At 38.9% G+C, this 16,647-nt stretch overlaps 1 protein-coding gene across 4 annotated transcripts in view; it reads left to right on the top strand.

The window, feature by feature from the left end:
• Positions 1-16,647, top strand: part of LOC106526264 (periphilin-1) — a 24,934-nt gene that overhangs the window by 5,496 nt on the left and 2,791 nt on the right. For 3 of the 4 annotated variants that reach the window (XM_014020829.1, XM_014020826.1, XM_014020827.1), the window contains exons 4-10: positions 1,538-1,768; positions 1,980-2,041; positions 2,395-2,430; positions 7,726-7,782; positions 8,456-8,622; positions 11,813-11,898; positions 12,590-12,724. In XM_014020829.1, the coding sequence (XP_013876283.1) occupies positions 1,538-1,768; positions 1,980-2,041; positions 2,395-2,430; positions 7,726-7,782; positions 8,456-8,622; positions 11,813-11,898; positions 12,590-12,724 (774 nt within the window). The remainder of the gene's footprint in view (positions 1-1,537; positions 1,769-1,979; positions 2,042-2,394; positions 2,431-7,725; positions 7,783-8,455; positions 8,623-11,812; positions 11,899-12,589; positions 12,725-16,647) is intronic. The other variant, XM_014020828.1, reaches the window with a different exon arrangement.

Raw genomic sequence — 16,647 nt, 5'->3', positions numbered from 1 at the left:
GTAATTTTTAGAGCATTTATTTTGCAGAAAACTAAAAAAAATCAACAAAAGGTCATTTTTAGCCAGAAATGATCATGTTTTATGGGAAGAATATATTCTTCTATGTAGGGCTGGGCGGTATGACCTCAAATACATATCACGGTATAAATTGAACCCCTTCACGGTAACGGTTTATATCGTGGTAGAAAATTATCTTAAAAAGTTAAGATAATGTAATTTTTAGACCTTTTTTTTGCAGAAAACTGTAATCTTAATTAAACCCAACATTTTTGCTTTAATATCAGCCTGCCATACAATGAGCTTCTGCCTGCTGAACTTATCAGCTGCTGCTCTGCTGCACGCTCACCTCCATCATCAGAGCAGAAGCCGACTTTACATTAGCAAGATGGATTTATTACTGAACGAACATCCACGTCTTTTTTAAAAATAATCTCTGTGGGTAAAAGTACATAAAAACATTTTTTTCTACGACAATTGGGTGTGAAAAACTACAGTTGTTAAAGCTTCGCTCTGCGGGATGTGCAGCGAGAGGACAGGAAGGGAGGAAATGATCTCGCGACACGACGTAACTTTTCTACAGCGGTAGGCCGAAATTCTCTCTACGTGTTTTAAAAAACGCTAGAATTTCTTCATTATATTTCAAACTCCTCCTGCTTAGTTATCTCTGCACTCGCAGCCCTGTTCACACAGGTGCGATGACGTAATGACGACAGGACGATAGAGTATAAATTTCTACCGTAGGCCAACTTCATACCGTTTCTACCATCTACCGTATACCGTGCAGCCCTAGCACGATGCCAAATTGACTGTTATTGTTGTGTCTGTTGATTAGCCATGATGGCCATCTTAATTCTAAAAGTTAAGCAGTGTAGGTGTACATTCAGTGGTTATTTTGGGACAGTTGTATTCAAATTCAGCCAGCGCTTCATGAGATATTTTGCTAACAAGACAAACAAATACAGACACATTCAAACACAGAGACATACACATGATCACACAATTTTCATGCCAGCAAATAGTAAAAAATTAGTAAAAAAGTTTAAAAAAAGGTTGCTGTGACGGAACCCCAATCTCGCCACAGACTGTTTACCTAGACCCCTGACCAGAACCCAGAAGTTGAAATCAGAATAGGACCAGCTTTCCTGTTAGGCTGGTTCCTGTACCAGTTCATTCAAACAAACAGAACATTGTCTTTGGTAAACTAAAAGAAAGAGCAGAAGGGGACAAAGTTGCCTCTCTTCTTTTGAAAGTACATTTCTAACAGATTGTTGTTGGAAATGCTGGGGATACACACACCAGTCAGGATCGTTTGGTGCTCCCTCACCACGCTTATGTTGCAGATAGTTTTAAAAGTACCCCATCAATGCTATTTTCAAGGGTAAATTCTACACATTAATATGTTTTGGTTGTGGATCCTGCAGTCGAAACAAAACTGGTTAAAAAATAGAACAGAACAGCGAGTCACTCTTCAGTTTTTGCTAAGACAAGTGCAATTAAGTAATTATAATAAAAAAAATCTGATGTTTTGTTATTTCAGGTGACAGTTCATCGGGTCGTAAATATTGTGGAGAAGAGGAACCCCACGTCATGGCAGGGGCCAGAATATGAGAGAGGATATGATGGTGACCCGTACTACGGTGAACCTAGATATCAATCAAATGCCAGAGGATATTACGCAGAAGACTATTTTCAGCCTAATGATGGCCAGTACTTTGACGAAAATCCCGACTATGACAGTTTTCGCCGAAATTCCCCACCAAATCGAAATGTAAGTCGACCTTGTGTGCATGAATTACAAGCGGAGGTCTGTTTTACTTGACAGATTTGAAAACAGATCTTACTGAAACATGACTAAGTGAACATAAAGGCTGTTGGATTTTTTGTTTCCAGTTATACCAAGAAAAACAAAACAAAACAAAAAAAACAATTATATTGGTATTAGAATATTGTGACTTTTCATTATATTTATTTGTTTGCAGGAAGGCTCATACTCTCAAAAGTATTATGGTCAAGATGATCTGAGGAATCATTTAAGTTCAAGGTAATGTAGTGCCTGTTATCAGTGTGTGCTGTTTTCAGACTATTAGGCTACATTCACACTGCAGGTCTTAATGCCCCATTCCAATTTTTTTTGTCAGATGTGACTCCTGCATGTTTGTTTACTTAATAAATTAAATGTGACCTCCATCAGGCTAGTGTGTGTACAGTCCATAGCGCTGAAGTGACCCACATATGCAGAAGAAGGCCTAAATTGTAAAAATGGATGCTACCTATGTTGGCGTGTGTGGGTCACTTCTGAAGTTGTTCAATCGATACAACCAAATTATTCCTAAAACAGTTCCGTGAAATGGTCGCACTGTCCAGTCCACCTTTATCCTCTCTCTGATCATTCAGAAATCACAGCTGGAGCCGGCCACTTCCTGCTCAGATGTGAGTATTCAGAAATGAAGCAAGTAACTAAAAGAGGCGTGGGGCAGAACTCAGCTGGGCTGAAGTGGAATTTAATGAAATAAATTTATATATCTCCCTCGTGTGATTTATGGTGCGTTCACACCAAACGCGATTTCAGCGTCAGGAGCATCAGGTTTACATGCAAAGTCTATGGTGGACGCGCATCAAGCAGAGTTGGGACGTGCTGCGGCGCGTCAAGCGCGATTTGAACGATTTTGAGCGTTTGACGCGCTTGACATGCAAATAGATGAAGCTGGAAAATCTGAACTTTTGCAGCTCGACGCGCCGCGTCAACCAATCAGAGAGACTCCACTGTGTGACGTAGTGACAGATTTCCCGACGGGACAGTTTCCTGAATGATGTCCAATAACCTGAGACAGATGGAGAGGAGCTCTTTAGCTGAAATTGAGTGCCGGTAGTCGGTGTCCTGACAGGAGATATCCACACCAATGCAGGTCAGCGGCTCGTCGGACTGGACTGAAAAATAGTTGTGAAAGCGAGCCGCAAGCCTCTCTCGCAGGTCCTGGGTGATGAAACTCACCAAACTCAAAACGTTTCTGAATTATCTGGTGAATTAATTATGAATTAATTATCTGATGAGTGTGACATGCTCTTGCTCTCTGTAAATAAAGCAAAGCCACTTCCTATATTTCGTCCAACATTAAAAAGAGGCCGACAGAGGGAGAAGGGGTTATCTGCGGAATCAAAGTGGGCATGTCAAAAGCATAAACACTGTGGGCTACGAGGCCTACATGACGGTATCCTTAAGACCCTGCTTGATCTCTTTACAGCCTGACCCTGATCCCAACACTAAGGTTAACCAGGAGAAATGTGACCCAAGTTGGGGTCTACAAAAAAAGTGGTGCCGTACAGTAACGCCCCTTTTGTTCTTATCCAATCAGGTGGTGCCATACAGTATTGCCCCTTTTTTGCTTGTCCAGTCAGGTGTGTCCCTTTTAACAAAGTCCTTCAAATCAGGTGTGTCACTTTAGAATCGCCTTTCCTTGTGACACACCCACTTGTCCGCAGAGACCCCTACTAGGACAGAGGAGGGAGGGGCGGGGAGGCTCTCGACGTGCTGGATGCGCGTCAAGCACTTCAAGAGCAATTTTGACATGTCTGACCTCAAAGTGCACGAGCGTCCAACTTGAAGCATTGGATGCAATTTTGACGCTGAAATCGTGTTCGGTGTGAACGCAGCATTACAAAATAAAATTTCCATTTTATTGTGTGAAATAAGTATTTGATACACCAGAAAAATGAAACTTAATATTTGGTACAGAAACCTTTGTTTACAATTACACAGATCAGACATTTCCTGTAGTTCTTGAACAGGTTTGCACACACTGCAGCAGGGGTTTTGGCCCACTCCTCCATACAGATCTCCTCCAGAGCCTTCAGGTTTCGGGGCTGTCGCTGGGCCACACGGACTTTAAGCTCCCTCCAAAGATTTTCTATTGGATTCAGGTCTGGAGACTGGCTAGACCACTCCAGGACCTTAAGATGTTTCCTACGGAGCCACTCTTTAGTTGCCCTGGCTGTGTGTTTTGGGTTGTTATCATGCTGGAAGACCCAGCCACGACCCATCTTCAGTGCTCTTACTGAGGGAAGGAGGTTGTTGGCCAAAATCTCACCATACATGGCCCCATCCATCCTTCCCACAATATGGTGCAGTCGTCCTGTCCTCTTTGCAGAAAAGCATTCCCAAAGAATGATGTTTCCACCGCCATGCTTCACGGTTGGGATGGTGTTCTTGGGGTTGTACTCATTCTTCTTCCTCCAAACATGACGAGTGGAGTTTAAACCAAAAAGTTCTATTTTTGTCTCATCAGACCACATGACCTTCTCCCATTCCTCCTCTGGATCATTCAGATGGTCTTTTGCAAACATCAGACGGGCTTTGACATGCGTTGGCTTGAGGAAGGGCACCTTGCGTGCACTGCAGGATTTTAATCCTTGACGGCGTAGAGTGTTACTAATTGTTTTCTTTGAGACTGTGGTCCCAGCTCTATTCAGGTCATTGACCAGGTTAGGGGTGTAAGAAAATATCGATACACTGAAATATTGCGATATTTCATTTCCCGATACTGTATCGATATTCTAAAGCCCTGTATCGATTTTTTTATTAAGGTTTAAAACAGAGGAGCCCAAAGTGGGGCCCGCGGGCCAAATTTGGCCCGCCAAGCCATTTGATTCGGCCCACCAACAGTTGCCAAAGTTAAAAGGTTGTAACCTGTTATTCTATGTAGAAACACAATATTTCCATTGGTCAAATGACTATATAAAAGGGCTGTAGTGAAGGCAGTTTTCATTCATGCTGTTGACTTTAGCTTTGATTTATTAGGATTAAACATGAAACATGAAATGACAACAATAAATATTTAGATCAGATTTAACCCCACGTGTAGATTTGCACACTTTATAAGGCCACAAAACTCATATTTTATCAATTTATGATATGTCCCATGAGCCTTTGCTATGGCAGACTTTATCCAAGCGCACAGACTTAAACAAGAGGGCCATTGCATAGCTCAATCGCTAAAAAATAAAGGACTTTACCTTAAAAGTATTCGTATTTCATGTATTATATTACTGCATTTGGCCCACAGCCCTGGATAGATTTTCATTTTGGCCCTCTCAAGGAAAATATTTGGGCACCCCTGGTTTAAAATGTCAACTTTCCTGCCAGCCATTCATTTTAATGTTGTAGTTCAGCCTCTGACCACTAGTTGGCAGCAGTGAGCCAGCCATTTGGCTACTCTACCTCTTGAGGTAGAGGCTATTAAGTGTTGGGTGACCTTATTGTAAATTAATATTAAAAACTAAAAGCTGCAAAAAATATATTTTCAAACTACTGTATTTATTGTCAAATTTAGTCTAATAATTGAAAACATGGATGAAATGAGAAATATGAAACAAAATAAAATACATACAAAGCAGAACACAGCTAAATGTATCAAATGTATGTCTCTGTAATATTAGAATTTTCTGAGACAATGAATTTTGGTTTTTCATTTTTTTCCCCTGTAAGAGGTTTTTATTTAATAGAATTTTTGGACAAAAAAAAATCGCAATATATCGCGATATATCGCCTTGCTTATAATATCACAATATATTGGGATATATCGTATCGTGACCCCTCTGTCATGATATGTATCGTATCGCCAAATTCTTGCCAATACACAGCCCTAGACCAGGTCCTGCCGTGTAGTTCTGGGCTCATTCCTCACCTTCCTCAAGAACAATGATGCTCCACGAGGTGAGATCTTGCATGGCGCCCCAGACCGAGGGAGATTTTCCGTTATTTTGTATTTCTTCCATTTTCTAATAACTGCACCAACTGTTGTTGCCTTCTCACCAAGCTGCTTGCCTATTGTCCTGTAGCCCATCCCAGCCTTGTGCAGGTCTACAATTTTATCCCTGATGTTCTTACACAGCTCTCTGGTTTTGGGCATTGTGGAGATGCTGGAGTCTGATTGAGTGTGTGGACAGGTGTCTTTTATACAGGTAACGAGTTCAAACAGGTGCAGTTAATACAGGTAATGAGTGGAGAACAGGAGGGCTTCTTAAAGAAGAACTAACATGTCTGTGAGAGCCAAAATTCTTACTGGTTGATAGATGATCAAATACTTATTTCACACAAATTAATGAATTATTATATATATATATATATATATATATGTTTATGCATGCATAGTAATTTATGGTGTAATTCAGCAATCTGACCTCTAAGTGGAGACAGTGTTATTTAAAACACCTGCTTAAGGTTTGTTTCTTTTCTCTTCCATGTAATATTGTTGTATGCCTTTTTAAATGAGGAATTAATTATTTGTAATATTCTGTCTTGATATTCACCTGAGAGTGAGAAATGTAACACACTGTTACAAATGGCTGCTGTCCGTGTTTCATTAAAGAAAAACAAAAAATGTTTTACTTAATAATAAAAAGTTATTGATTAAAATTGAAGCCTCTGTAAGTGTTGTCAAATCCAGCAGTTATAACAGCTACATCACCACCCTTTTAATTTTTTTCTTGCTATTTTTATACACCAACATCCTCTGAGCTTAGGCTCCTCTTTCCCTGAGGCTGAGGAATGGGACAAAGGCCACTAGTGTCTATTCACTTAGCTAGACACATCCCCTGCCCAAGCCCCGCTCTGAGGAAAAACAGCTGGACCACTCCTTTTTCAGTCAGACTTTCACAAACACATCTGAAATTTAAGTTTCAAACGAACTCTAAAATCTGTTTTGCCTAATTTTGTATTTGCTCATTTGGACTTGGGTGTGTTTTGGTGTGTTAACGTGTCTTTCTTATCTTTAGCTCTGAGGACACAGTGTTTATAAGTTTTAATTTCAGATTGGTTTGTCACTGGAAAAATCTATTTTAATTACTGATTATGTCTTGTCAACTACCAGACGAGCTATGTTCCAAGCTTTTAGCTGCTTTAAGAAGCGTTCCTGAATGACCCGATCTCCACATTTTTTGTCTTTTAGTACAAAATCACAATGAAGGTTCAAATATAAGTTAGTCAAAATAGAAATGTGTTCTACAGCTTTGATGCAGCAACATCTTTAGTAAGAATTAGTCTAGAGTGAGGGACATGCACAAAGAACTGTTTTGAACTGAGTTGAAAGTAAAAGCACCCGGGTGATTGCAGATTGGGAACAGGTGAGGGTGGCAGTCTGACTGGAACAAACACTGATGAAGCTGACTGAGTGTAAATTAGAAATGACAGAAGAACACTGAACTAAACAAGGTTTACACAAGCATACTACAAAATAAACCTAACAAAGAAGTACAAAAACACAAACAGGATAAAAATCTTAACTGACTCAAACACAAGTAACAGAAACTCAAAACACAAGAAATAGACTAAATAAGATCTAAACTCAGGTAAAAACAAAATCCCCAAAAAGAAAAACAAGATAATGAAGGAACTTGATCTGAAACATAAAGAATCAAAACATTCAAAATTCACAGATCATGACATGTTTAAACCCTGTTTGATAGAGAAGAAGTACATTTTCACCCAGAGAATAACCTAATTTTAGGCTTATTCCCAAGCAATAAAAATATTATGAATGTATTTAATGCATCACAGGCCAGCCCCCAGCAAGTCAGCTCAGTAGAAATTTGGCCTCTGGACAAATTTTTTTAGTGATCCTGATCATGTAAAATTAGAATTAAGGACACTTGTATAACAATAATTGCTGCATTTCTGTAAAACTCTTTTATGATGAAGATTTTTCTAAATCTTTTTTTTTGTCCTTTCAGAAACAGGAACAGAGGCCATCCTGTCCGAAAGAAGAGTCGAGGTTCAGGCCCTTCAAGGTTGGTGTCAGGCCTTACATGCAGTCTGTAGGGTTTTAGAATGTTGCTCAGAGTCCTTTTGGTTCCTTCTGGATGAGTCGTCAATATATATGCTTTAAGAGTAATTTCAATTGTTACTGGGAAGGTTCCCCACTGTTCCTCGGTTTCTCTATTTGTGGAGAATGGCTTTATTCATTTATTCATCTCATGGAGTCAATTTGCAAAATTATTTTTATGATTAAATGATGTATAAAAAAATACTACGGGTGCACCTATAAATTGGCACCAATTTCTTTAATTTTGGGAGCTTGGACGATACTTAAATAAGATAGGTGGAAAAGATCAGGTTCTCATCTACCTCCAAAAAGGTCTAAAAATCAGTCACTACCCCCTATGCTCAGCTGACAGTGTCAGTTGTTTTAAAAAAAATGGAATTTGCAGATTAGATGTTTTAAAGATCGGTAATCTGTGATTGGTCAGAACCACTATCGGTGCACCCATAAAAACATATTACTTGACACCAATAGATATATGTTCAAATATTTATTAATTGTTTCCAACATTCACCACATTGCTTTGCTGTACAGAGATTTATTGCACTATTTGCTTTGTATTTATTGTATTATTATTATTATTATTATTATTATTATTATTATTATTATTATTATTATTATTATTATTATTATTATTGTAGGGAGAACCGTGAAGACTACACAACCTCGAAGTCTTTAAGGATCACACGGGACCGTTCTCCTTCAACAAGGGAAGCCCAGACACCACCTAGTTCTAGGTCAAACTCCAGCAACAGGAGTTTTTCTCCAGACAAAGACAAAAGCTACACCTACCAGCAGCAGCAGAAGCGTAAGTGTTAATCTGTGGTTCAAGTGGTTTTAATAAATTGATTTAATAAAGATTCACCTACACACTTAAACTCTGATTGGTTCGAGACCCAGGCACAATGTAGAACATTCATGTAACACCGTAACTCACGGGTCAGATTAGGTTGCTCTGCTGTGGTATTGATTACATTGTTTTTTTTAAGGTCTCTTAAAGATTACTCGCTTGACTTCATCTTTTATTTTCTATTTACTTCCAAGCAAATTTTCAAAGAGAAAGTCAAACTTGTGTTAACCTTGAATGAACTCCTCATGAACTCTCCTCTGTTTTTCCTCTTTGATTTTAAATCCGTGCACAGACCCGACACTAATGAATTTGACCGTCTGACCCGGTGACCAACGGCTTTTATGACATCTCATAACAAATTGTCACTTTGAACCATCGAACACTTTGGGATTGGCTTCAGCTTTAACAAGGAAATTAAAAGCAACAACATATTAGAGAGACCTTTTAGAATTTATAGTTTGCCTTTTATTAAAAAAATATTTGTTCAAAGTTTTTAAACACTCTGTCATGACAAGATTAAAACATAGTTTCTTGTTTTTGAAAAGTATATGCACATTTAAAGGAGTGAAGCCGCTCCAGGTGAAGCGTCTGTTTTCTGTGGAGGTGTGTAATGTGCGGGGTCAGGATGGGCTGTGACATGTTCAGATGTTAATTACACAAAACACTACAAAAAAGCCTTTTTCGGGGCTGGGAAAAAGGATACCCTTGGTTTATTGGGGTGGTTTGGCTTTGGATTCAGAACCTGACCTTTTGTTCGGTGAGAAAGTGTTTAATTATATACTAGCTTTAACAACGTCTGCAGAATCACTCTGGCTCTGTAGTTTCACTTCATTTTATTTAAAGTTTCATTAAACTTTAGAACTTTGATGAAAAGATTCATTACTACAAACTTACTTTAAGGGGGCAGCAATATTTGTGACCTTGGTCTTGTATTTTTTATATCTTTTGATGTTATGCTTCCTTTTATTAGTGTTTTTAATTTTTAGAACAAAGTATCATCTTACTTTGAATATTTTACTCTTTGCTGTGACATTTTGTCCACATTACCTCCAAACCTTTTGACATTTGTCTTTGCCTCTCTTTCAAGAAACTTTCTTTCTCAGATATGAAGCTAAGCATGTACAAAAATATGCTGAGAACTGAAATACCTTTCTCTTTGCTTTATTTCAAATATTTCCCTTATTTGTCATCTGATTTTCCCTTTTTTTTGTCTATTTTTTGCTGCAACATAATTTTCCTCTGTGGATTATTTGAGTCTTAATCAAATGATATATTTTTCTCCAATTTCCAAATGGGTGGTGACCTGGCAGGAAAGAAGTAAAATATGTATTTTTTCTTTCTAAAATTAAAAACTGAATATTTGCCATGTACTGTGTGTAATTACAGTTTTGTGGAACCATTCTTTCAAAGCAGCAGTGTGTCTCCTGCTTCCATTCAGATATTCTAATCAGAAATACAAATCGCATTGTTTTTATTCTCACATTGTAGTTTTGAGTTATGAAATGTAAATTTCTTACCTTTTCCCACTTCACCTGCTTACTACTTGCTTGGTGACATGTGAAATAATGTCAACTACCGTAAATGTCAGAGGGCATTTCAAAGTGTGCAAGTTCTTACTCTTTTGGCTTTCCACACATCTCTTGTAAACAAGACACCCAGATATTGATATCAATGAACTGAGGCCTCGTCCTCAGTAATGAGGGCATTTCTTTGGTCAGATGTGGTGAAGAAAGCTGAGTCGAAAGGCAAAGCTTTGAATTTACTGGTCTGTCTACATTCCAACCCTCACTTACGGTCATGACATGGCATGGATCTTGACCGAAAAAAACGAGATCCCAGATACAGGTGGCCAAAGTGAGCTTCATTTGCAGGGTGATCGGGCTCAGCCTTAGAGATGGGGTGAGGAGCTCCGCCATCTGTGGGGAGCTCAGAGTAGAGCCGGTGCTCCTCCACATCGAAAGGAGTCGGGGCAATTTGGGCATCTTTTAGGATGCCTCCTGGTTGCCTCCCATTAGAGGTGTTCTGGGTACGTTAGAGGATTATGTATACTCTCTGGCCTGGGAACGCCTCGAGGTCCCCCAGGACAAGCTGGAAATGGCTGGTGGGGAAAGGCATGTCTGGATTTTTCAGACAGATCTGTGGTTGATGTGATTACTTTTGCTAAAGAAACAGGTTTTGTTGTTTGTTCACTGTTTAACTTTGTCTCCAAACTTCAGAGAATGAGCTCTAGGCAATAATGATGATTACAAAGAATAAAGACACAAATACAATTAAGATTATCAGCTGTTGATCCTTTTAGAACAACCGTCATTTTAAGTTGATCTGGATGATGGCATGCTTTTATTTTACCCCAACTTCATGTGTGAAAGATCAACTGTAACCATCCTTACAGGACATGTCTGTATGTGTATGCAATTATTATTTTTAGTAAATTTGGTCCTTTTGAAGATCTGTTTATGGACCAACCATAGTATGAAGAACTCTGTGTTATCTCAGATTGCACTAATCACATAAAATGTTTTTGGAGTTGCAAAGAAAAGGAAATAATCATCATGCAAGCAACTTTTTTTTGTTTGTTTATTTGTTTGTTTTTTAACTCTAGAAGGCTTTTGGCTAAATGCAGACCTCATTTTAATTTAGGCACAGCTGTACAGAGCAGCCGTTTCTTTATTTTTTTAATTTTTTGATTTTTTTTTTTATGAGAGGTTCCAACAGTGGACTGTAACAAATAACAGATGACAGGGATTTTTACTTTTCTTTAGATGTCACATAATACCATGGTTTCACAATTATTCAAAGATTAACTTCGTAGTTCTTCATAGTTGTTTCACACATTATCAGTTAACTCAGTAATAAGTCTTTAAAAAACATATAAGAAGAAAATATAATAAAAAGCCCAGTCCAGATTTGGGCAAGAACACTGCAGTTAATGTGACATGTGTTACAAACCACGACCCACCAAGTTGTTGCCACAGGCTCTGTTTTAATACAAAGGAAAGTTAATTAAAAGAATGTTTTTACTGCCCTCAAAAACTTTGGATCAGCTTTCGCTTGTCTTTTGTAGTTGTCTAACTTTTGTCAGAACTTTGTATTTACCATTTTTTTAATGTTTATGTTCTTTTTTGTTTGCTGTGCTTTCTTGGTACAGATTCCACAGAAAAGACCAACATAGTGAAGAACCAAACTCCTAGCAGCTCTGCTGAAGGCTCTCCTCATAGTTCAATACCTTCACAGGTAAAAGTTGCTTTTTTATATACTGTATATGTGTTCATATCATTGTTTTTGAAATATTTAAAACACAATTAGCAGTAGCATTTATGGTATGCAATTTGTTTCTAAATAAAGCTTTACATTTTTAGCTCATTAATTCAATGGATTAAAAAGTACTTGTACCATACCATTAGGTGTTGTTAATGCCAATTTAATCTGCAAAGAGCAAATTATAATGTTAAAGCCTTGCTCTTTAGGCACTTTAACTTGGCAATAATAACATTACTGAGCCAAAGTTTTTTATTTTATTTTATTTTATTTGTACTGAGCCAAAGTATAATATGCTGGCGGTTTATTTCACTTTTATTTTTTGATCTCTTTCTATAGCATTCCAAACATTACTGTTGATAATATTGACTTTTCAAAGGACGCAAAGTCCCATAATTCTTTGCTTTCTCTTATGTTCAAAAACAGGGTTTCTGGCTCTTTTTGTTGGTCCTCTGCTGTCAGGCATTTATAATCAGAAAGTTAAAGTTCATATGGCACTGATGTCTGTTTACTGTTGGCATGCAGCATGCATAATGAGACACACATGCAAACAGGAACTCGGCACCTGTAACAAAGCAGAGTTGTCTCTAGTTAAATCACTTTGAAATCGGAGCCAGTTCCTAAACCTGGTGACCTCAGCTCTAACCCTTAAACTTTGGCCTGCCAGGAAAAACCGCCCGCCTCTTCAGTGGAGTCAGAGGAGGCTGCGGCTGCCAGCTTGGAGCCAAAACCGACACCAGAGGAGGCCAGAAATGCACGCCGATGCAAGGCCATTAATGATAAAGTTCTGGAAATTCAGAAGGTAGTAAGAGCGGCTCCAAGAAATGACCTAACTTCTGTGAATTGTCTTGACCTTTTGGTTGGTAATGTTTTAACTTGACTAACTTTTCTACTTTCAGTGGTTAGACCTGACACATCACTGGTGTTACTCCTGGGTTGTCTCTACATGTTTGACTTTCCTGTTAACTTCCTGTCTAGGATAGTTTTATTTTTGTAAAAGGATGACCTAAAGAGGGGTTTTCTTGTATTAGGAGTGTCTTTGATCAGATGTTTTAGGTTTTGAGCTGCAGCATTTAAATGCAAACAACAGTTTAGATTAATTGCAGATATTTTACTCGCTAATTGAAGGAACAACACTGAATTAGTTTGTCTGCCTGCACGTCAGCGTGACAAATATTTCCAGACCCAACAAGGGCTATCGCAATAAGCAATAAATCAATTAATTGGCCGATAAATTAAAATGAAGTTCATAATTTTCATTTCCCTGCTTGATTTTGTTGCATCTCCATCTTTTCTACTTCTTCGCATAGAAAGGAGTGAACTGTCATGTCAGGTATTTGACAGGGGCATGGTCTCTTAGGCTGCGTTCACACTGCAGGCAAATCCGACCCAAATCCGATTTTTTTGACCCATCTGACTCATATCTGATTTTTTATGACTATGGCTACGTTCACACTGCAGGCAAATCTGACCCAAATCCGATTTTTTTGACCCATCTGACTCATATCTGATTTTTTATGACAGTCTGAACGAGACAAATCCAATTTTTTCAAATCCGACCCAGGCCGTTTCAGTATGTGGTTTTAAATCGGATATATATCTGATGTTTTCAAAGTGACTGCAGTGTGAACGCTCATGTCACATTCATCTGACTTTTTCATCAGGAGGAGGGGTGAAGGATCGATAAGACACTAACCTCAAGTCTCGCTGTTTAAATCTGTAGCTCCATGTGTTTACAGCTCCAAAACACAAGTCCAGTTGCTTCATCTTTTTACTTTTCATTTTCCACGTAGATAGTATGATAATAGTGGTCCAGCCTGGGTCGCGGAGAGTATCGATCCTAAAGTTAGCTACTCGGTCGATACTTTTTTCCAGCTCGTAGTTTCTTTAAAAAAAAAAGCTTCACTGCAGCATCCCGGTCAGAGGCAGGTTCAGATATAAACACTGAACTAAAGAAGCATGTCAGATAATTATTTAATCGGCTCTGATTAAACAACAACTTCAGATTCGATGTGCAAAAATGTAGCATCCATGCTAGCTCTGTAAACAAACAAGCCGGCTGATGAGACGTCAGGTCTTTCACTGCGCATGCGTGTCACATCAGTGCTGTGTAGCGTTCACACAGGGGTCTGATACAGGTCACATTTAAAATGTAACGTGAATGTTCACACAAAAAGATCGGATTTTTTCAAAAAATCGGAACTGAGCATTAAGACCTGCAGTGTGAACGTAGCCATAGCCTCTGTAGCACGAGAGCCCCGTGAACAGGCATTTAGCTAGAAGAGCGTCTTCAGTTTTTTGACGACTTCTTTCGGGCATCGTGCCGAATCTTGGGTTCTCCGAAAGTCGTATTTTACATGCTACATTAATTTTGTAAACTTCGTGAGGAGAGAGCAAATGACAGCAGTTATTTTATGAAGCCAGAGGAAAACAAAAAGAATAATTAGTGCTGGTTTGGATAGAGGTGGGTAGCAATGTTACAGCTTCAGTTAGGGGTGTCCCGATACAGCTTTTCACTTCTAATATAATACCAATATTGCAGCCTTGAATATTAACTGATATCTATATTGACCGAATACAAAATCAGCGCAAATCACACATACTTTTATTACGTTTACGTAGAGTAATCTTGATCAAGTAAAATTGAACAATAGTTAACAACAGTAGGTGTGAGTAAAAAATTGAACCATTTATTATTAACCACTGGGTTACATAATTTTAAAACTTCAATATAACAATATACTGCAATTGAATGAAAACTTCATTAGATGACCAAGGTCACTTCAGTCTGGTGCTTCTATATGGTGGGAACAGCTGAAGGTGGGGACAGAAACAAAACAAAGCACTGTATTGTCCATTACCCAAAAATATAAAGTTTAGAGTCCACAGCTGCGCCCCAACCAATGAAATCATTGCTCTTAGTCTTCACTAAAACAGTGTAAACAAAATAAGCATCACACTAATAACAAGAGTGAAAACTAATTATAATAATTAGTGAACTAAATTGATGGCCGCCTTTCTCACTGCTCCATTTCCACTTTCTGTAGTCTGAGCTTGATGAGGAGATTCTTTGGAATACAGTGTGGCTGCAAAACAAACTTACCATGGCTCCACAATACAGTTGTGAGCTTAACTCATAGGGTGCCATAAATTCTTTCAGATCTTCTTTGTGGTGTCTGCCAGCACTGAAAATATTCCAGCAGCATTTTTGTTAAAGAAAAGTTGGATGACTTAACAGAAAATCACTTCTCGTGGTCTTCTATTCAGAGTTGCACTCCCCCCTTCTCATTCCTCACTTTATACTACAGTACCATTTATGTGTTCCTGTTAAAACATAGCAGGAATTGCCCTGCAGGTTGCAGGTGGCCCACCCACAATGTGGTTCATCTCTTGGCATTGGTGCACACTTGCTAACCCTACCATTTCCAGCTACTTCTGCTGCCGTGGTGAGAAGCTGAAACCCTGACTACATCATTACTGTAACTTCTGACCCAGGAGTTGTTGAGCTCACGGCATTCTGTTGCTGCTGTGGTTTGGCAGGGAAAGCAGGTCAGGTGGCTCGAGGCCTAAATCTGGTTTAAAAGAATCGCTCCAGTTCAGTTGAAAAGCCTAACCAAATTCCTACTTTTTAAAATCCTATTTTTAATCATAAAAACTGTTTTGAAAAGATGCTAAAATGCCCGTGTCACAGTGTAACTAAGTGCCTGGGAATGATTTTCAGAGAAGTCTATTTATCATCTCCATCAGTGCCAAATGAAACATATCCATTTCAGCTATTATCCCCACCACTGAGAGGTCCGGTTTGCAGCTTGAGTGATTAAAATGGCTCTTTTAATATCCCCTAATATGTACCAGTCCTCAAATCATTACCCTACTTCCATTATTATACAGGACCCCTGCCTGCTTCAGGGCTCATTTGAACAGAGCCTCATAGTGTCCATGTGAGAGCTGTGTGTATAATCTCACTCAAATTCAGAACTTTCCAACCCTCACCTGGTATTCCAGCACTCACTTCTCAGTTTGTTCACTATTTGGGCCTCTGCAGACATCCAATTTGGTCAGAAGTCCCACTTTTCATGGCTCGTCTTTAAGGACCTTGATGTTGCCAGCTCTCTTGGGGCTTCAAGCCGTCATGTGTGGCCCTGTGGTATCAGGCTTACAAATCAGCTTATAACTCCCATTCCAAGGACAGAACTAGTTGGGCAGAACCTCCGACAACATTTTCTCACAACTTGAAGCACAAGTTTGGGTCAGACTTGTGTAAAACGGTGTGGGTGATATAATGAAGAGAAATTTTCAGAAAGGTTTATTCAGAAAGTTGACTGACCAAACTCTCAGCCAATTAGGTAGATGCTGGTTTGTGGGACATGCAGCAGATGCCAAAACTTGAAACAATGTCTTACTTTATTTGTGTGTGTTTTTATTCAAAGTAGAAACCCTACATTCTCAAAAAAGAGAGTTCATACTGTAAGAAGACAGAGAAGTAGACTACACTGTTGAACAAACCTGACCCTGAGCTCAGCTGGCCACACGTGTTGCGAGTGTCTCACTTCCTTTTGGTCATGCTGACCACTATAATTACAAAGAGCCGCTAATTCGCTTGACATGATCTGCAGACATGAAAGCATGCGTGTGAGTCAAAACATCTCCCACAGTCTGGGGTATTTCTGTCCTTCGTGTGTGTGTGTGTGTGTGTGTGTGTGTGTGTGTGTGTGTGTGTGTGTG

Source organism: Austrofundulus limnaeus, unplaced genomic scaffold (genome assembly GCF_001266775.1).
Source record: "Austrofundulus limnaeus strain Quisiro unplaced genomic scaffold, Austrofundulus_limnaeus-1.0 Scaffold267, whole genome shotgun sequence".
NCBI lineage: Eukaryota > Metazoa > Chordata > Actinopteri > Cyprinodontiformes > Rivulidae > Austrofundulus > Austrofundulus limnaeus.
The sequence above is the reverse complement of the archived record's forward strand: the minus strand, read 5'-3'. Positions and strand labels throughout refer to the sequence as shown.